Source organism: Seriola lalandi, unplaced genomic scaffold (assembly GCF_002814215.2).
Source record: "Seriola lalandi dorsalis isolate HSWRI2012SDOR001 ecotype SW California unplaced genomic scaffold, Sedor1 jcf7180002054559, whole genome shotgun sequence".
Classification (NCBI taxonomy): Eukaryota; Metazoa; Chordata; class Actinopteri; order Carangiformes; family Carangidae; genus Seriola; species Seriola lalandi.
In genome coordinates this window covers 488,650-510,563 of record NW_019525112.1, presented here as the reverse complement: position 1 = coordinate 510,563, position 21,914 = coordinate 488,650, and the positions used below count along the sequence as shown (strand labels likewise).

The following is a 21,914-nucleotide window of genomic DNA, read 5'->3' as shown; positions in this document are numbered from 1 at the left end:
TTAATGTCTGGATCTCAGTCATTTCATCTTTTGAGCTTTTTTAAAAAATATATATATTTAAATCATAGTAAGAGACTCATGACAGCCAACCAGAAAGTAATATGTACATTCAAAATTTTATTCATGGTATAGTGAGTGTAGAAAGCTTTTTCTTACTCTAAGCAAATGGTTCATTTAACTACACACAGAGGAAGGTCACTGAATCAATGAGAGAAAAAAAAGCATCTTTTTTTGTCACTAGCCTTCAAAGACACCCAGAGTGAGCATCAATACAAATTTTAAACATTCACCTGATTAAGAGCTTTAGTTAGTGTTTCTGTACATGTGTGGATATATAATGTGTAGAGGTGATATGTGTCGTATTTCTGTGGTATAAATGCACAATATGCAGGTCACATTCATGTTTACTGGAGGTGGCGTGAATAACTTAATTAAGGGAGAAGAAAATGTGTCTCCATGCTGATGTGAAATGTGGTCGTCCTCCCATTGTTAATGGTGCTTCTTCACCTCTTTGTGAGGACAAGTAAGAAACTTGACAACGGATGTGCAGATAAAGAAATATCCACCACAGGACAAATAGAAGCACTGTACATGTATACACAGGAAATGTACAAAAATAGAATGTGCATGTGTGAATCGGTGAAGGAATGGAGAAGAGAGAGGACCATCTAGAAAACTGATCTTTGCCGACCAAACAAGTCCCGTTTGTATATCAACTACTCACACACTGAATCCAAAGTGCTGCACTGTACAATATTGCTGACACAGCCAGAAAGAGAGTATAAACATGAGAAATGGGGGTTAGAAAAGAAAGACTGAAGAACACAAACAAGGGGAGAAGACAGAGAGGTGGAGCTTGATAATGAAACTGGGCCTTTGAGAGCTGGATCTCCATCTTCCAAGTATTTGCAATCTAGAGAGACAGTGGAATGATAAATCTGGAATGATAGACTTTCAGAAATTCTAATAAAAACTCAATCTGCAGCAACAGTGTGAATTGGCATCAGGGACTTAACAGCAATAATATTTGGTGATAATAATCAGACTTCCAAAATGACAGAGTGCATAGAACGCAAACAGTAACACGATCGTCTTCCTTTCGGATACTATTACACTTCATATATTACATACAGTATAGAGCATTTTGCCCATGCAGCTAACACAACAGTGAAGCATGGAGATGAGCATAAAGAGCCAGGATTCAGTTAAAGCAAGTCTGAGTGACATCAAAGCAGACCAGATTCTGAATACTCTTTTTCTTCTTCATATCACAAGATCACAAAGAAGACACTACAAATGTACAATCCCGCTAACATATCTAGTAAGAGGACCGCTCCTGAGGACCTCAACATACAGTTAACTGTATCTGTCATCAATATTGCCATGCACTACATAAACTTACAGCTAACCTCTGTCTTAATATATTACACATAAAAAATCAGAAAACAAAACATTCAATGTTTTTCAACTTTTACATATTTTGATTATGTATATTTTTCTGTATTTTTTCTATCCTTTTTTGAAAAACAAACCTGAAACACTTGGGCTTTAATCATATGGAGAGGCGCTCTGAGAGCCCCTCCTCCCATTGCCAGCTCTAAGAGCTGTTATGTCATCAAACACAGCACAGCTGTCATCCTAGAGCAGGGGAGCAGGGATGTGTGGGACAGTTTGAGGAAAATGGAGTGATGAAGGAGCGACCGGGAATTAAACTGCTGGGGGATTACTTCTTTCTGGTTTCAGCTGCGAGCGCAGTACTGCAGTGACTTCATATAAATAGTCAACAGGGTGGAGGATTTTCAGTACAAACACTATGAAGTTTTTGTTCTGAATTGTGCAGTTGGAACAGGATACCCTTGTCTGACCAAATGCAGGTAAATGTAAGATCAAGCGTTGCTCTGTACAATCAAGGGATCAGGGATTAAGAAGGCTTTGTTCCATGTCAGTTTCCTTTGGCCCAAACCCCTCACTGACACACAAACTGGTACAAAGATTTCACTTATCATTTCCTTACTTTCAAACAAGATAAAAATCAGCCTTTGCAGTAATCTTCATACCTTCCCTCCCCCTTCAACATGGTGAGTGGCTGAAGGTGTAGGGGCTGAGGGCAAGGGACCCGAGTGGAACAGACCCTACGAGTGCTGAGAGTGTGGTTGGGATACGCCTGAAGAAAATGTTGATGAGCAGTTTTTTAGTTCTGCATCTGCTCGAAGAATTTGTAGGTGGGATTCTCGTAGCCGTTCTGCTGCATCTTGGCCAGATGACGCTCCTCTGGTGTCACTGCTGCATCCACCTACCAACACAGATAAAACAAAAAGGTCAGTAAAACGAAAACGGTCTTCACTGTAGACAAACGAACACACTGGGAAACACCGCATTCATTCAGCCCTTTTCTTTACCTCAATTACACCGTGATGAATAGAGGTATACTGTTTCTTCCTCAGCATCACCAAGGTAATGACAATGACGGTTGCTATGACAACCCCTCCGACCATAAGCCCAATAATGGCACCTTTATTGGACCCCACATCCTCAGCGAAAAACACCTGCCATTAAAAAACAAAAGATGTTTATGTGCACAAAGCACAGACCACAACAGGGGCAGAACAAATAACATGATTAAGTGTGTTGTGTTGTAATCATTATCATACCAGCTTTTGATGGTAAACTTCATAACCGGCATTTTGCCTATCTTCAGTGTCCATCCGCACTTCTGGCATCTCCTCCGGCTTAAGGGCAGATACTGAAAGGAAAGGAGCGTGCACAGACAAAGTATGTTATAAACACAAATGCATAATGAAAATCAGTGGTGCAATAGCATGTTTTGTCTTACACACAAGGCTACATTTGTATTTGTATTATCTGCAATTAAACAAGATTAACACACAATGGCAGAAAGGGATTTCAAACCTAGAGGTGAGTTATATGGGCAAAATTAATACTGCAGAAATGATCACATACTTATCTTCATATCGATGTTACAATATTTACATATCATTCAAGCTTACATATTAAATAAGCTAAACTGATGTTCAATTGGTCAAATTGTTTTTTACAGTTTTTAGTGGGAAAAATTCTTTCACTTTTCAATATGCTCTAATCATTAAAAGTACCCTGTGGGGTTTTACATGGATGTACATTCAATTTACATGAAGTCAAATCAAGTGCTGGATGTCCCAAAACATCCTCGCATCTTGACTATTGCACTTCACTCAGGGTTACGTCAAAAAAATAATCTCACGCCTTCAGCAAGTACAAAATGTAGCTTCAAGGATTCTACCGAATTTCAAATATACAAGATCATATTGGCCGTGTTCTGCCCTCCCTTCTTTGGTTACCAGTCAGTTTTAAAATTGATTTGAACATTTGACCAATCAAATTTAAATTACTTCATGGTTCAGCGCACAGTTATTTTGCCTAATCACTGCTCCTCTCTGAGCCAGAGCCTCAGACCGTCAGGCAGGTCTCCTCTGGTCTCTGGCTCTTGTTCCCAATATGCTTTGTCTTTTCTATTTGATTTCACCTTTTTTATCTTAATTTTATTATATATATATATATATATAATATATTATATATATTTAATATATATATTTCTGTACTTCTGTACCACTTTTAGTGGTCTGATTCTACTTCATGTTATTGTTCTGAATTCCTTTATCTGGATATATATTATATGTATATTATATTATTTGTTTTTGAAAAGTAAATAAATAATGTTTATTATTATCATTATTATTATTATTATGAAATGGGTCCCTGTTTTATTTGTGCCATGTGTGAGCATGTGCATGCTATTCCATGTTTTGGTGGCAGTAATGTGCAAAGATGAACCAAGAAAGGCAGTGAAGAAGAAGAAGAGTGCTAGCAACCAAACATGGACGTAAACAATGTAACATTTAAAATTGCCTTTACAAATGTTTTAAGAAGGAAGATAATTAATTCGACATTAGTTAAACCTAAAAGATTAACACACACAGCATGTAGTCTAGTAAGAAATACTGAATACTATAAACATAACCTTTCTTATTTACAAAAATAATCTCATACTGTGACAGATTTGGGTAAATATTTAACTTGTGGTCTCTGTGTGAGAATCATATTATTAAATGATTATATGTAGACAGGATCAAAGGTAATATTGATGAATCACCTAGTCAGACCTAGTCACCTAAACACACACTCACCAGGTCGTGTGGGCAGTCCTCTATCTGGAATTGGACGAGCATCAACAGGCTCAACTGCAAACAAAGTTACAATGAAAACAGAAAAGAGGATTTAAAAGTCAAATTGTGTATTATCTCATCAATGACACAGCTTCTCAAATTATATCCCATTACAACTCTAGATTTTGTTAAGATGTATCAAATTGCTGCTGGCACACATTATCTAAAGAGTGTTTATACTCAGTCATTTATAGGGTGAATGTCTCATTCTGTAACATAACAATAAGTCTCTGTGTATTCTAATCAATGGTGTGTATTGTGTGTGTGTGTGTGTTACCGTGGTTCTCTGTGTTGGGCTGGTTGAAGCTCTCAGGGTGGATGAAGCCAAATCCGTCCAGGCCAGGGTCCATAGGAGCAGAGCTGTAGGCCTGATCCGGCATCAGAGCATCGTTACCGTAACTCACCCTGCCATCCACCTGCAAACACAGAGGAGCATTCATCTGGAGGTCAGGGACGCTTTCTTTGAAAATGTCATCCAATCCTAATGATTATCTGTTAGAAATTAGAGAGTCACACATCACCCATAGTACTTCAACTTGCAGATGTATTATGGCTAAAACAGTAAAAATGAACTGTGAGCTCATTTTTCTTATCCTTCAGATACAGTATCCCCCTGGGATCTGTTTGATTTTCTCTACTGCAAACTCATTGTGCCTCTGCCTTTGTGGTATTTCTTACTGTGCTCTTTATGCATTTAATCCACTGTGTCTGCATCTAAGCTTCTCTGTGCAGCACTTTGTTGACTTCTGTCATTCTGAGGAGCAGAGGTGATTCTATTTATACATGTGAGAGAGAGCGTGCAGTTTATACAGGGCCCACTCCATGCATATGTGAGCGGGTGCAGCTCGACTCACCCGCCCATCGCTCTGCAGGGAAGAGACTTGCTGAGACAGCTCCGACTGAACTCGCTGCACTATAACCGCTAAGAAGAAAAAGGAGAAAGTGAGTGAGAAAGAGAAAGAGAGACATTGTGATAATAATAGTGGGAGTGAGATGAATTTTTTTAAAAATTGCATATGAAGTCAAGTAAGGTCCATACAGTGTCCTGATTACTGAAGAAATATTGTAAAGATGCTGCGCTTTCAGCACGCCATTCATCACCGGACTTCAGACACGCTGTAAAACTAATTTTCATCCTCAATCAGCATTACAGGAGGTTACAGGGTTATTTAATTAGTGCAGTCTGTAAACTCCCACAGCACATTTAAGGTGGTTTAATTAGACTCCCTTTCCTAATAATGAGCAGATTGAGATTGATTTGAGACAGCTGCACTAGATTACAACATGTTTACTGCCTGTGAAAGCAGATTTTAAAGCTGCTTAATCTAAACTTAAATTAACAGTGTGACACTTTGCTTATTCGCTTTCTTGCTGAGAGGTTGAGAAAAAGATATATGATATAAGATAAAATAAACCCACTCTTCCCAGTCAAGAAGTAGTTTGGCACAACCCCCCCCCCCCCCCCCCCCCCGCAAAACCACAACTTGTCATTAAAAAAAAAGCAGTCATTCACACATTAACAATTAAGTTTGAAGCCACCACTTACCAACTTGGTTCTGGATCTCATTAGCCACACTGGGCACTTTATAGAGCAGACCCAATGACTGATTCATCCTCTCATCTATCACACGTAGGTGGGTCAAAACCTAAAAGTAAGAAGAAGAATGAAGGAATGGTGAATAAGTTCCAGTATAAACACAAAAAAGGTTAAAAATGTTTCTATTCCAAGTCACAAAACATATGTGAAAATCAATCATCATATTAAAATATATCACTCAATTATAGCCGATTTTACAAGCATTTAAAATCTTTTCATTCCAGTAAAGGTTTAGTGCAGCTCCAGGTTTTTACATGTGTGTGAGGTAGAGTACCTGAGGTCGGATCTGTGCAGCCTTCTTGGGATCGACTGTGCGGACATGCTCGTAATGTTTCAGAGTGTGCTGCCTGTCCTTCTCCTCTGCACGGACATACTTCTTCAGCAGACTCAACACCTGACGGGGCTGGTGGTGACAGTGTTGCGGGCGTTAGTGGGGTTATTACATTTAGGGACGCCTTATAAAAACAAATGATGTGCTATTTTCATTTTACATACACTTATTTATATTCACTGCCAGTTACGACAGCAGAGTAGTGTTGAATATTACTGATTAAAAGCTTTTGTGATTTGCCTAAACTCTACCATTAAATGAACTCAGCTAAACTCAGTCAGCTAAGGTTACAAAAACTACAAACCTACACCTTCATTAACGACTTGCGCCTGGCTAACGAAGTGAATTTGTTCTAATGTTGTTTGGAAGACAATGGGAAAGTCCTGACACCATCCCCCGTGAGTCCATCTACCAGCTCCTGCTCAACAGCTTCACCTCCCCCACCACAACAGCAGCCTTGGCGACTCCACAACTATTCACCTCAGAGACCCCCTCCTCCTCTGAAACAGTAACAACTATCTCCATCAGGGTTTTCAAGAAAAAGAACCCCCACTCTGTCTCTCCATCTCTCCACCCTGAAGCACTGTGCTCATCAGCTGAGTCCCCTATTCACAGACATCTTTAGTACCTCACGAGACATGCCATGTGCCAGCCTACTTCCAATCATCCACCATCATCCCCGTCCCCAAAAACAAGGACCACAGGACTTATTGACTATAGACCCACCACCCTGACCTTGGTGGTCATTTGAGTGACTTGTGCAATCCCACCTCAAAGGCTAGACCGCCTGCAGATAGCCTCAAGAGTTTTAACAGATCTGTAGACGATGCTGCTAACATGGCTCTCTCCTTCAGCACCTGTACTGCTCAGGAACCTATGCCTTGTTTGTAGACTTCAGTTCTGCCTTCAATACTATAATCCAAGCTCTGCTGCAGGACAAGCTCACTGACTTCCTGTCTCTGACTCCCAGATCATCAGCAACAAATCAACCCAAGGCTGCATCCTCTCTCCTCCGCTCTTCTCCCTGTACACCAACAGCTGCACCTCCAGTTATCAGTCTGTAAAGTTTACAAACAACACCGCCCTCATTGGAGTCATCTCTGGCGGGGATGAGACTGCATATAGATGAGAGATTGACCATCTGGTCATCTTGTGCAAGTAGAACAACTTGGAACTTAATACTCTAAAGACAGCAGAGATGGTTGTGGACTTAAGGAAGAGCCTAGAATTACAATCTGCCAAAGACAAAGATGGTGCACTTCTACAAAGCCATCATTGAGTCTATCCTGACCTCCTTCGTCACCATCTGGTACACTGCTGCCACTGCAAAGGACAAGGCCAGACTGCAGCTTATCATTCACTTTACCGAGTAGATGATTGGCTGCAATCTTCTGTCCCTCCTATCGTTCTACTTACTGTGTTTATTGTTCTGCACCAAAACATTAAAGCAAATTCCTCATATGTGAAAATCTACTTAGCAATAAACTCTGATTCTGAACAGCCTGTTATTCTGTTTATTAAAAAGTGCAAATGTGTGTTTGTAGATATGTCTAAGCATGTGTGTGTACCCGTGGAGGGTTGGCCTGTAGGGCACTGAGATAATTTTCGAGGGCCAGGCGTCGTCGGCTGTTGAGCAGAGCCTCCACCCGAGCCATGTGGGTCTCCACCAGCTGCTGCCTCTCTCCTGCTGCCTCCTGCTCCAGAGCCTCCACCTTCTCCTGGAAGTGCTGCATTGCATAGATAGTACACAGATGACAATGACCACAATTACCACTTCTTCTTGCAATCTGATTATGAATACCTTATCACTTAGTACATGTCAAATATATGTTCATCTATATCTAAATGTTATCTCTTCCTACATATTTTTAATGACTCATCTAGAACCTAGGGACATATACATGAATGTATCTAATTAAATGTGATAAAATACCCAGTTACCCAGATAAAAACCAGTTGATGGTTAGCGTGTTGGTCATAGTAGCTAGTAGAGCAATAAGTTGGCAATTCAGTTCTGATTTGAAGATACGGTCATGTTTCACTGTAACTTCCAAATCCTTTCATTAAAAACACATCTGACATTTACAAATGATGGTTTTTAACATGCACAATAACAGCAGAAGTTGTGGTGTGTGTCCTACCTGGATGACGGCTTTCTTGTCAGCACGAGGAAGGTTCTTGGCCTGTCTCTCAGCCTCCTCCCACTCCCTCATGACCTGGACATAAAGCGTGTCATGTCAGGGACAAAAGCAACCATGTCATACTGACAAATTCAGGCTTTGTAATGTCAGATCAGACATCTGGTCACCCACCGGAAGTGTTTCGTATGTAAATGTTAACCCAGACACACTCACACCATACCTGGGACATCTTTTCACGGTGTTTGGCCTCCAGGCTTTCCTTGGCCTTCTGAAAATCAGTGTGTTCATTGTCATCACCAGGCGATTCAAGGTACCGATCCACAGCGTCCGGAGGACTGGGAGCCATGGTAGGTACTGCGAGGTAACAAAGAGCAAGTGGTCACATGCAGGGCAGGGGTGAGAACAGTATGTGGTGCAGAGTGATAACAATACAAGGAAAAAGGATGCATCAAAGGCAGGAAAAACACTGATCCCAGGCGTCTGAAACAAACAATGCATTTCACAGAGTGCAACATTACACAAGGTTTCAGTTCAAGACACATACACAACAGTTATAACAGAAATTTAAAAGACAGTAAGAACTGCTATAGGTTTAAACGTGTTAATAACATACAATAGGTTAAGTAATACATGGTTTAAGATTGACATGGATTATCAGGGGACAAAGGGTGATGAGTTTCCCACTGTATGTGTGTTTATATGTCCATCTGTGTCTTTGTTTAATGTGGGAGCCTGGAGATAAGATGAAAAGTGCCGAGTCAGGATCAGGGCAAACACGGCACCACTGAGGAGTGTGGTGCTTCTCTGGGTGGAAACAGCAAATCAACCCATTAACCTTTAACAACACTCTCACCCTGTTCACACACATATACACACACACCATGGCTATCAACACACTCAGCTCGTTAGGAGGTTGATGACTATAGACCCACAACTGCCAGGTCATACTACTACACAGCTGCAGCGGCAGACACAAGACCTTACATCTGCATATTACAGTGGAAGGCATGCAAACACATGTGTATAGAAATACATGCAGACACACGCTGATATTTAAGGTTCAGTATTGACGCTGCCTTGTCCACATGCTGTAAGAAGTATCAGTTAGTGTTACTGGTAAGAAAATGACGAAAAGAGTAATTAAAGGATATGGAAGGGAATGATTGCTTTATGTGAAAGTGAAGGACAGAGCATCATGGCTGCTTTCCAACAGGGACATTCACTTGATCCGCTTGCCCTCTTTTTTGGCCTTTTCATTTTCTTTCACTACATTGATCATCCATCATCAAACTAACTAATGACCCCACTAATGTGAAATGACTGGTCTTGAAGAGAACCAATGTTTGAGTAATATCCACTAAAGTGTGTCCAGCTGCTTTAGTGAATAATATCTTATTCCTTTTTGAAAATTAAAGGAATGGATCAACATTTTGCGAGTGCACTTATTCCTTAATCTGCCTAAAGTTAGAAGAGAAGATTGATCTTCCTTTTAGCAGCTGATTAGCTTAGCACAAAGGATGGAAAGAGTCAGGCTAACTGTCTCGGACTATTACTTTTCTTCATATTTATCACAAATTCTAGGACGTCTTCTTGAGTTTCTGTAAAAGGTACACACAAATATATAACATATATAAACATAATATGTTATTCCAGGGAGATGGGTGATTTCATGGCACTCATGTTTTTTCTTCTCACTATTTTTCCTTTTCCAATCTAAGATAATGAGAAAATAATCATGTAATGCTCAAGACAAGACTAAATGAAAAGCAACCAAATCCACTTGTCAGTGTTCTGATTGGTTAAGAGCCATCAGACACTCAGGACAGGGAGAAACAGATAAAGCGAATGAGACACAGAGACAATCTGCAGCAGCCTGAGGACAGGAATCAGGCTCAGGGTGTCGACACTTCAGGGCTTAGACGGCTCTGGCCCTGGGACTTACACGAGCTGCTGCAGACAGCTAGGCAGTACTCCTCCGACTCAAAGTTATTCCTGTTGCCCCCACAGCCCCCAAACAAGAAGGGAGCACAGCGGCCCTTCTCAGGCACGAAGTACCAGCGCTCCAGCATGGCACGACACGGGCCTGATTCAGCACGAGCCCAACAAACGGCTGAGATATGTGCACACAGGCAAATTAAAATGAATGAAAATGTGAGCTTCTGAATTTCATGGAAAACATAAAAGTATCACTTGTTATGTAATCAACAAACAACACATTACAAAAAAACAACCACTGATTAAACACATGTAAACAAACGGTGCATGTTCACTTGATTTCTTACCTCGCACAACTTCTTCAACTGATTCAGTGGTAGTGGTGGTAGTGGTCGTCATGGCAATGTTAGCATTGCGCTCATCGCTATCCCGTTCATCGATCATGTCATCATCTTCATCTTCCTCATCCTCCTCATCATCTTCATTGCCATCTCCGTTCTCATCCCTTTCAAAGGTTTCCGCCTGTTCATCCTCATTTTCATCATCCTCTGTGGTGGCAGGCTCTGTGTCTGATGGACGTGACATGCTGCGAAGAGAGTGGCCCGTTCAGTATTTATATCAACAAGTGTGTGTTGGTGTGTGTGTATGTGTGTCTGGTGATGAAGGTCAGTGAGTAATGACACCTGTTATCGGAGTATTCCGTCTCGGCTCCGCCCCACCAGACGTCTGACTCCTCCCCTTCTAGCTCTGTGCTGTCTGACTCTCGTTCTGCCTCCGCCGGACAGCACACAAACTCCACTCCCCGGAAACGGTCGATGCCACATGGCAACAGCATCCCATAGTCATGGAGATTCATGGTGCGGTCTCCGCAGGACTAATGTTAATAACAGACATTAATCATGGCTTCCTACAGCGCTTCAATGGCTAACATATGAACATCCAAAATGAAACCACACAACGTTCATCAACTTAGTCATACTGTAGCTTTCATGCCCAGATTATCTATTAAAATAGAGGGTTAAAAAAAAATCAATCAATATTTGACAGACAACTGTCTCTGAGGGTGACCCGTCAGAACAAAGTCAGAACAGAGTGGCTGAGTAGGTTGATAACAAATACAAGTGGGGGGTGTGGGTGTGTGTGTGTGTGTGTGTGTGTGTGTGTGTGTGTGTGTGTGTGTGTGTGTGTGCTGAGTCATTCACTAAGAACACTAGATAGAAAAAGGAAGAACTAGAACAAAAAAGTCATCAGTAGATATCATGATACTGGGAGCATGATATACAATATAAAGTTAATATCGTGAGATGACTATGATGCTATCTTGTTGTTTCTTCTCACCTCTTTGGCAACAGTGTGCCAGTGCAGGTGGCTCTCACACTGGTCCATACGTTCCTGGTGCAGGAACTTACACTTGTCCGGAACGAGCAGGGCATCACTCACAAATTCCCCAACTGCAACATGAATATGTCTTTGTTCGTTACAAGTAGCTTGGATGTCCATTCACACATGCAATCATACACACACAGGCCCAGTCACATACACTTGTATGAGTAAAACTGCTTACCCAGGCAGCGGTATGGCACCACGATGTGTGTATGACTGCGGTACTGCTTGCGGCCTTTCTTGGTCCAGTTCTGAATGCTGACAGGCTGGTTGGCCTCCACAACATTTGTGATCTGCAACTCTGGGTACACCTGGAGAACAGTGAGAGATTTTTGTCTTCTTTCTTACTGCATTACTTGTCTTCCTGTTCTGTCTGCTTGCTGTATCTCTCTCTGTTCCTATCTCGTTCTCTGTCTCTGCACTGCTGTCTCAGATTAAATACCTCTTGGCAGTACTGCAGGATGCCCTCTTTGGTGCCAATGCAGCCCTTGGTGCCAGAGGGGTCAGACTCCCATTTGCCACTCTGCACGTTGATGTGCATGTTGAGCTTTCCACAGAACATTGCCACCTGGGGCTCGGTTAGCAAACCCACGGAGTCATCAGCAGGCACCTGGGGAGACAAGGAGAGAAAGAGGACAATAAATGAAGATTGTATAATTTAACCACAAATATTTCCTGAAGCAGCTTATGTATATTTAGTCTTTCTCAGTTTATTGTAGTTCATTTCACATACAACCCTGCATATATAATTCTCTCTACAAAGTACTGGAACCAGTGAGTCATAAGGATAAAGGGCTCTTTTAAATGACTCCATGATACCACTGTGCATGTAAGTTATTATATAAATGAATAAATAAAATCACTAAAGGTTTAAGCCTAAGCAAGGGAAGATACTCAATTCCATCCCTTTGAGCCAATAAGCCAGAGAGCTAAGCATTGCAGCTGCAGGGCAGCACATGTGCGCTTTGTTAGCTTTTCTTATGAGGATTTATTCATTTATTTTATTAGAGAGCAATTGCAAGTGCAATGAGAGTGTAAGGAAGTCAATATAGCCTATTATAGCAAAGAGTAGAAAAACTTGCATTGAACCACAGATATCAAAATTCAGCTGCGAGTGACTATGGTGTGCAAACCTCCTCTTCTTTCAAATGATCCGGCTTTTGCCTTCTAGTTTCCAATCGGAGATACAGTACATGTCTGCACTTAATGTATTTCCTTCCTTGGGGTTTGGGGAAACAAGTTTCAATGTGTTTCGCCTTTTAAGCCCTCTATTTTTTCTGGTAGACATCAGAAAAGACTGATGCTGACTGTTTCCAACTTGATGCTATATCTGCCTGTGAAGAACTGCATATTAGCCTCTTGTGAGTCAGGTTGGGATAGCACATTGTTCCTTGCTGCTGAAACCACTATTTTCACACATTATCAGCCCATTGCATAATGTTACCCATTCATTCATTAAAATGTGCAATTCCATTTTTTATTTTAGAGCCTTGGCACATCCATCTTGATAAGTCTGTTTCAGCCTTTCAACAGCAAAAAAGAAACAAACTGCAGAAGTAAGCAGTGGGTGCATGAACCAACACAAATGTGCATTACAGGCTACAGAAAATAAAAGAAAATGTGGTTTAAAGAATATGTGATAAGGTCACAACTCAGAATGGTACTACCACACCAGCACTGAACCACATAAATCTTCAAATTGGTCCATATGAAGCTGTTCATCTCATATATCACTGGTTTATGCACTCTGAGAAATGTTCCTGTAGAAAAACCTACAAGGGATAGCTATATCAAGCCATGTGTTATCAATATATTGCTCTTATGCCGAGATAACCAGTCTGACCTGGCCTAACATTAAAGAAAATGCTCAAAAACTCCCTTGTGATAGAAGGGGAGTGTGGCAACAAGTCTTAACAGTGCACATTGTTATCACATCTATGTATAGGTGCTGCAGGGCCTGTGTGCGACTCTTTTTGTCATGACCCAGCCTGCAGCATCAAAAGACATGCAGCACAGAAATGGCATACAATGCAAAAACAATAGGTGTATTTAACTGGATTACATGGGTAGGCTCTAAAACAAATCTCTCCAAATTTATCCTAATCTCAAATACCACACAAATATTACAGCAGAGGTTTAAACTATATGTCAGAACATCTAGCTACAGCTCTACCATAACATAACAGGAGCTGTACAGTAAAACCATAGCAGACAAAAAAACTGAACACTATTGAGTCGAACCCAAGTTGTACAGCTACAGTATCTCAGGACAGAAACAGGTAAGGCACGTACAGTGACAGTCCATAAGAAAAGCCCTTGAATGCTACATCAAAAAGTGTGTCCCACACAATTCGTGTTGCAGAGACATTTTTCACTGCAGCACACAGAGGTTTGAAAAGCTACAATAGGTATGTTTGTATATTGGGTCTGCACTTTAGAAAAATTCTCCCTAAACAACTTGCATCCCTAAATGTACCATGGTTATGAAAAAAACTACAGTACGCATCTAATGATAACCACATTGCAATGCAGGCCCTGTTCATCCTATTACCAGCTAGTCCTGAGCAGTGTATATCTCTATGGTCCAGCACAGCACAGCACAAGACAGAAGCAGCAGCAAGCTGCAGGCGCCATCTTGCTTATGTCAAACTAAAAACGCTGCATCCTTTTTCCATTTTCCTCAGCAATATCACCACCCTGCAGCTGCAACGCTGCTGGACTTAGTGAGTTAGGTCGACGCAGCAGCACCGAATAACACACTCCACTTTAGCACTGAAGTCCTGTGTCGGTATCAGAGGGTATTGTTTATTCACATCAAGGCTGAAGTGTCTGCGTTGTATTTGTTACGTATAGCTGGTGTATTAAAGGATTTGTTTGAACCGTCAACATTTTTAACAGGACTAACTGAGTGACGTGTTAGCACGGTTGCCATGCCAATCCGTGTCATTTTCCTGAAAAAGCTAACAAACGTTAGCTTTCTAAACCATATTCACTGCTGTAAGTTAGGTGATTTAACTTAGCTATCTACCAAGCCATAAAGGATAATAATTACTTACCACAATAGTATAGTATTATAAGAGGCCTGCGTTAAAAAAAAAACAACACTAAGACAAACAAAAACATGTCTAACATGGCAGGGCCAAGCTGTCAATCACTGACATCTAACGGTAGGCCCTGGTAGCTTTGGTTTGCTAATTCTACGCAGTAAATATGTGTACGCTGTAAGCCTCACATATCTTTGAACTCGTAAAACAAGATGTGAAGAACTGTCAGGGAAAATTAATACACTGGATCGAACGGAGTGTGGGCCTCGGATAAACCTTGTAATAATGTTATCTTTGGCAGAACCACGGTTGTAATGTTACACAGCATTCATTTTATCACTGCGACGTTATATCCTACGCAATAGCATCAGTTACGTTTACATTTTAAACCGCTATCTTGGACCGTCATTGTCCGTTTAACACAGGGGTTGTGGTCCGCCTGCTGCCCAGTCTGACTACAGGCCCGCCGCAGATGAGCAGAGCCAGGGAACGGCTCGCCAATACTCCGTTGTACTCACCTCGGATGAAAGCGTCAAGGTCGCCACCAGTAACAGCAGAAACGCCGTGTGCTCTCCCATGCCGTCCTCCCGGTGTCCAGCACCCCCGTTATGTTCACGATTTTTCCGTTAATAAATAAAAAAAAAATACAAATTATATGTGTTAAAGCAGGTGGTTATGTGCGTCGACACCGCGGAGGCTGAAGTGTTCCAATCCCGATCCCGCTGCTCCTCCCTCCCAGTGTAGCTCCTGACGGTGACGGCGAGAGGCTGGAGGGATGCATAAGGGCGGGGGAGCGCGTCTGACCGTGTTTGAATCTATATGGGCTTGTTTTGCCATATTCGTGGGGTAGAGCCCTCTACACTTGTGGGATCCGACATCGTTGTGGGGACCAAAATGCTGGACTTGGTTCTAGGGCTGGGGGCAGAATTCGCCCAGGGTCAGTAGGAGGCATTCGGTTGTCTAAGGTGAGGGTAGGGGGCTAGGGAATGTATAATGTCTCGTGGTCCCCACGAGTAAGACATGACACATGAATGTGTGTGTTTGTGTGTGTGTGTGTGTGTGTGTGCGTGTGTGTGTGTGTGTGTGTGTGCGCGCGCGTGTCTTATATAGAACCTGCTCACTCATTCGTTTGATAAAAAAAAAAATCCCAAGAAATCCTATAAGTGGAGCAATACTGAAAATGGCAGCATTATATGGTACGTTTATTGCCTGTCTTAGAGTTAATAGGTAAAGATCTTTTAGAGTTTCACAGTGCTTACGTTTTAATATCATGTAGTCAGAGGGGGGCGGATATCCCCATGGCCTTTTCAGTGTTGATATAAGTTTCCGGAAATTTAAGACGCTATGTACTCGGACTTCACAGGTTTCACTTTTCCTCACATGAGTCACTGAGGGCGACCGTGTGGATTGCTGCTCGGTTCATTGACTTCACGGACGGATTTTGACATTAATTTAATTACTTTGACATTAATCAAAGCGGTAACAACAGCGCCGATTGGAATAATTCTTCTACAAATTGCAATACAACTTTAGCAGCATATTCCTTCATGTAGATCGGATCCATTTGTCCTGTTCAACGGCACAGCGCAACATGAGGACGTTACTGGGAGTGTTAATGGTGGCAATTGTCTCAGGTAAGCCTTCAGCTACAGAAGAACCACACACAAACATTTGTTATTCGTATAATTAAATAAATCTACATGTACTGATGACGTTCTTACTTTAGTGATTGTCGTTTTGCATTTTTCTTTTTTTAACCGCATGTCATTTGGAGAAGTAACCCATAGCGTAGTAGAAGTTCATTCAGGCGTGAGACATGCCAAGTCTGAGCAAAACTTTGCTTGAAAAAGTCATCTCTGATTTGTGTCCTCTGATTTCACTTCTTGAACTAGTTCTGTAGGATTAATTGCAAGATATTCAGTTGTAGATTAAATGACATAAATGACAAATAAATAATGACATAAATAACATAAATAATAAACATTTGTCAGATTCAGATTCAACGTCATACTGAGCAGTGAGGAATCAGACTGTTTTAGAACACCTGGTTATATTCATATATATATATATACAGATGTATGGCTACAGGGATTCAGAAATATTGAGCCATTAACCACATCAATCCTACAAACAATCCTAATATAGTATAAACAGGGTGTTAAAATAACAAGAGATGCTTTGAGTGGTGTGGTCAATCAGGATCTGTGGAGTAAGGTGACAGGATATTAATGCAATGTCATTTTGGTTTGTGAGATTGTATTTTTAAATTTTTTTGTTGAATGTTTTCTGTCTATGACACCTTGGAACAGGACCATCCATAAATGCTCTCACCTTAATAACATGTTAATCCGTTATAAAAACTTTGTTATTAGGGACAAATCAAATTAAAATAAACTTGAAAACAATTCATAATACCCCAGTGTCTTTGTGGTGCTATGCCTAAACCACATGCAAATCTTCATGAGAATGTATTTTACTACATGACTTTTTCCAAGGTGTTTAAAATCTTTGATTTTCTTTGCCATTACAAAGAGGAGGTATTTTATTAAAACATGCAGATGCAAATACATTTAAATTATTCATGTGTCACTGATTAATTTCACTTATGCTTGTTAGAGTTTCCTATAGCACAAAGTTTTGGCTTCAGTAAAAAAGTGTATGTATTAAAATAGATTCATGACACATGTCTGTCTGTTTCATATATAAGCAATATTTTAGTGAAATTTTTCCCATTGTTTTTAAGGTGTCAGTAACAAACACCTGTCTTCACTTGGTTTCTTTGCACCTGGAGAGAAATTCCAACAAAATGACAGTCTTCATGGTCTGATAGGAGTGGCTTTGTGTTTGTACAACAGCACAAATGATCAGTTACCAAAACTGGGTTATGTCAGTAAAATCTGCACAGTCCTTAGCAGAATGGAGAAAATCCTTTATAAATATGAAATATTTTACATACATTGTTCATTGTTACAATACAATAATACATTGTTGCCTATAATTTTGTTTTCAGACACAATCCTCTGTTTGTTCCTATTTAAATGCATCAGTAATCACTTTGGAAGATGTGGGCTGCTTTAAAGTAATTCGAATTCATAAACATTTCTTCTCATGACAAAACAGACAATCAGGGTGTGTTTTTTTTTTTTAAGTATTTTTTTTGGGCTTTTTATGCCTTTATTGGAATATTGGTATAGTGGAGAGAGACAGGAAACGGGGAGGCAAAGAGAGGGGGAATGACATGCAGCGAAAGGCCGTCCGATGCGGGATTCGGACCGGGGGCCAACTGCAGCGAGGACTGTAGCCTCTACACATGGGGCGCCTGCTTAGACACACGACGCCCCAGGAAGGGTGTGTTTTGATGCCTGCTGATAGTCCAGGGCTGCATGTGTAGTAGAAAGTAATTAGAATTCATAAACATTTCTTCTCATGTAAACATGGTGGAATCAATGTGAAAGTAACAGTGAAAGAAAACAAAACAATGGTTGACAAAACAGACAATCAGGGACAAAATAGCAGACATCAGGAAGGGTGTGTTTTGATGCCTGCTGATAGTCCAGGGCTGCATGTGTAGTAGAAAGATCAGACAGCGATTACGCGAGACAACTATCTTTAATCACAACAAAAGTTTTACTGTTAATTTGATTCCACGAATGAATAGCTTTTACTTTCAGACCCCTTCAGAACTTACGAGCATGAGATCTTCTGACTTGAGGTCTTTTGACTGGAAATGATGAGTTGACTGAAAGTAGTTCACTCATCAAATTAGACACATGATCAGCATACAGTACAAGCAGATGTCAGAATATGCAGAGATAGTATATATTGTAAATAGTATAATAATTCTTCTCATAATGAAAAAAAAAATTCTAATCATGATAAAGGTAAACATCCAATGCTGTTCCTACTCTAGTATAATTTAACAGAGTAACTGGGAAGAGTCTCTTTCAGTGAAGTGGCTTTCTAATCTGTATAGCAACATCATCTGTCCTCACATAAGGGAATCATAAAAGGAAAAAACTGAAACAGTAAACTCCTTCAAGGGGAAAGAAAATGGAAGAGACCACAGGAAGCGCAACAGAGGAGAGATACATATTCCAGGATGGACAGACACGCAATAAATGTTGTGTGTACAGAAACAGAGCATATAGTAGACAAAATATGGACAAAATTATAGATTGTAAACATATATGAAGAAAATGATCCAGGAGGACGTCTAGCAACTTCCAGATGCTGCCAACATAGGACTTGAGCCACTTGACCTCCTCCCCATCATGAAGAGCTGGAAGGAGGACAGCCTAAAGGGAACTCCTGGAGGATAAAGATCCAGATTCAGAACATTTGGAATGGGACACCACTAGCTAGTGGAGAGAGAGATGATGAAGGAGAAATCAGGGAGAAGAGAGGAATGCACACGGCTTGGGGCACTCGTGCTGGAGGGAGCAAATGAACAGAGGGTTAGAGAGAAGTCTAAAGTCTTTGAACTTACGCTTGTATGAAATATAATAGGAGCAGAGACAGCTGTAAAGCTTTAATGTCAAATTCAAAACTGGCTCCTCACACCGAGAGTAAAACTGTCACTGCAAAATAAACCACAACATTTGTCAGTATGACTAAAAAGTTCTTCATTAAACTTAATCTCTCAAGTTTATTGAACATGTTATTGAGCTAATCATTCAAGTTTAGGAAACTGTGCTGAGAAATATCTATAATAACTAGAATTACCGCATTGAGATTGTATCTTCCACCAACCAGCCAAGTTGCAAAAAATATGATCACAAATTCCCCTTCCTGAATTACAGATTTGAATAATAGACAGAAGTGTTTTTCAGAACATTATGATGTCACAGTGAAGATGACCTTTCACCTTTTGAGTCTAAAATGTCATCACTTCATTTTATCCTTATAGACATTTGAGTTAAATTGTGTCATGATTAGTGTATGAATTTTACAAAAACGTGTTTTGTGAGGTCACAGTGTGCCACAAGCAATGAAATTCCCTCCGGGCATCCCTGACATATTGAGATCATCTTGACCTTGAACTTTGTCTAGGCATTACTGAGATATTGTGTTCACAAGGCCAAAACCGTGTTTTGTGAGGTCACCATGACCACGACCTTTGAACTTTGACCACCAAAATCTAATCAGTTCATCCTTGAGTCGTTGTTAATGTTTGTGCCAAATTCAAAGATGTTTCGTCAAGGTGTTAGTGAGATATTGCCTTCGTGAGAATGGGACGGACGAACTGTCAGCTCTGACTGCCGCTGGCAAAGAGGCCTAAACAACTTTGTTGAGAACTGAACTAATCCACATTTACCCTTTCTCCTGCAGGTGATAATGAGGTGACTATCAATGGCACCCTGGAAGGCAGTGTCCTTCTGCCATGCAACTGCTCAGGGAGAAATTTGGAGGAGGAGTTTAGGTGGCAAATTGACGAACCAAAGATGAATGAGGTGTTCTCGCACAACATGAGCACTTCACGCTTCAATGGCAGCTACAAGGACCGAGCCAAAATATTTGTGGCTGAGAACAGCAGTGACTGCTCCCTTCTCCTAACCAAGATCACAGCAGATGACCAGGGAAAATACAAATGCAGTTATGATTATGGAGGCCAATATCAGCGTTTTTTTATTAATCTGAACATCTTTGGTGAGTCATTCATTTATCTATTCTGCATGCCTGCAGCATCTGATCATTCATCCACTCACCCATGAATTTACAGCAGAATCTTTCACAATTTTAACTGAAGTCTTCTCTCACCAGCAAACTACACTGTTTGTCAAAACTCTTCCGAGAATGGTGCCATAAACACTTACCACTGTCATGTTGAAGGACGCTACCAAGAAGCCGAGATACAGTGGTATTTGGAAGGAAATGTTCTTACAAATTCATCCAAAACTGAGATAACCCACACTGACCCTGTGGGTGCTCCTAATGGCCTCTACAGTTTCGATAGCCAACTTAAGACTGAACACAACTGGACTTCAAAGCCTGAATGTGACGTGACAGCCAAAGTCATATCGCCGTTCATTAGCAATAACTGTGAACGACAGACTGGTAACTATTTGTTTTCATTTTGTCTTGGAGACGGATGTGACTAACATATTTTCCTTTACCATTATTACCAGATTAAAAGCATTATGATATTAGCTGTAAATGCAGCGACAACACCTAGTTCAGGATAATTAACGTCTGTAACATGAAGAATCATATTTTTGATTGTTTTTAATGTTTCCACAGATCCACCCAGCAAAATCATTGCCCAACCAAAATACATCATGAGATACTCATTCAAAATCATTCCCATTGTGTTGGTGCTTGGACTTTCCCTCTTCTTGTGTCACCGTTGGAAAATCTCACGCTGAGTCGGTAAACCAGTTTTTATCAAAATACCAGAACCCTCTACTCAAGATACTGTTTCTGAGCCTGACTGGCTAAAACCAGAGTTGCGCAATATTGATTAGACTTTTGATATCAAGCTATTACCAGTATTGCTCTTCTTTGTTGACATGCATCATTGCTCCTGACTCAAATCTTCCTTCCTAATCTCTTCTCTTTGATAAAGGGGTATACCGAGGATAAGAGGAATGGAGACAGATGACTTACAGTGATAAATCAGATAAGATGATGATCCAATGTGAAAGTTTCAAAAACAGTTTCCACTGCAATGGTGGTTAGTTATGACTGTGCCATCATGTCCATGCAGAGACTGTTTACAGGCAGGTTACATCTTGTGTTCATGCCATTCATTCTTTTTCTGACAATACCATCCACTTTGTGAACTTGTTGATGTTGACATTCTCTCCCGAGAGCTCAGAGACTGTCAAAAGAGCGTGCCCTCTGTGAGGATGAACTGATATATTGAAATGCAAACAGTTACACCTCGGTAATTAACAAAACCCAAAAATTGTAAAATCGTCTTACAGCAAAAATAAATCACTAAATGTGTGCACTAGATTCCTTACCAGGTGATGCATGGTGAGGCTATTCAATCAAAATAACTGCATTATTCACTCTATAAACCCAAAAACTATGAGACCCATTTTTCAGTCTTTAAGTTCTAGATGTCCTTCATCACAACAGAAATGCAGCATAAAACTGAGCCATTTAATGTTTTAATGTACCTTGGCATATACATTTTAAGTGCCATCATTTGCATGTGTAAAAATATGAATTCTGGATTGATATGGACCAATTTTATAAGCTGTTTTATCATTGTTTGCAATTAAAGTGTTGTTCATTATGCATTGTTCATTCCCACTT

At 40.6% G+C, this 21,914-nt stretch overlaps 2 protein-coding genes across 3 annotated transcripts; one reads left to right on the top strand and one right to left on the bottom strand.

The window, feature by feature from the left end:
* Positions 1 to 97: 97 nt before the first annotated feature.
* Positions 98 to 15,376, bottom strand: appb (amyloid beta (A4) precursor protein b). Of its 2 annotated transcripts, XM_023415797.2 has the most exons (18): positions 15,173 to 15,376; positions 12,053 to 12,220; positions 11,792 to 11,921; positions 11,566 to 11,678; positions 10,911 to 11,101; positions 10,575 to 10,813; positions 10,235 to 10,402; positions 8,513 to 8,646; positions 8,293 to 8,367; positions 7,720 to 7,878; positions 6,095 to 6,223; positions 5,770 to 5,869; positions 5,078 to 5,145; positions 4,501 to 4,639; positions 4,185 to 4,238; positions 2,652 to 2,743; positions 2,400 to 2,546; positions 98 to 2,293 (listed from the first exon to the last, which is right to left on the bottom strand). In XM_023415797.2, exons 1-18 carry the CDS (start codon positions 15,230 to 15,232, stop codon positions 2,192 to 2,194), a joined length of 2,268 nt encoding a protein of 755 aa, XP_023271565.1. In that variant the 5' UTR covers positions 15,233 to 15,376; the 3' UTR covers positions 98 to 2,191. The 2 variants fall into 2 exon arrangements, with proteins under 2 accessions (XP_023271565.1, XP_023271566.1); XM_023415798.2 differs by lacking the exon at positions 10,235 to 10,402.
* A 138-nt stretch (positions 15,377 to 15,514) lies between these two features.
* LOC111662053 (uncharacterized) lies at positions 15,515 to 21,894 on the top strand. Its single transcript, XM_023415799.2, has 5 exons — positions 15,515 to 16,288; positions 19,983 to 20,300; positions 20,415 to 20,708; positions 20,892 to 21,020; positions 21,217 to 21,894. Exons 1-4 carry the CDS (start codon positions 16,246 to 16,248, stop codon positions 21,014 to 21,016), a joined length of 780 nt encoding a protein of 259 aa, XP_023271567.1. The 5' UTR covers positions 15,515 to 16,245; the 3' UTR covers positions 21,017 to 21,020; positions 21,217 to 21,894.
* The last annotated feature ends 20 nt before the right edge of the window (positions 21,895 to 21,914 follow it).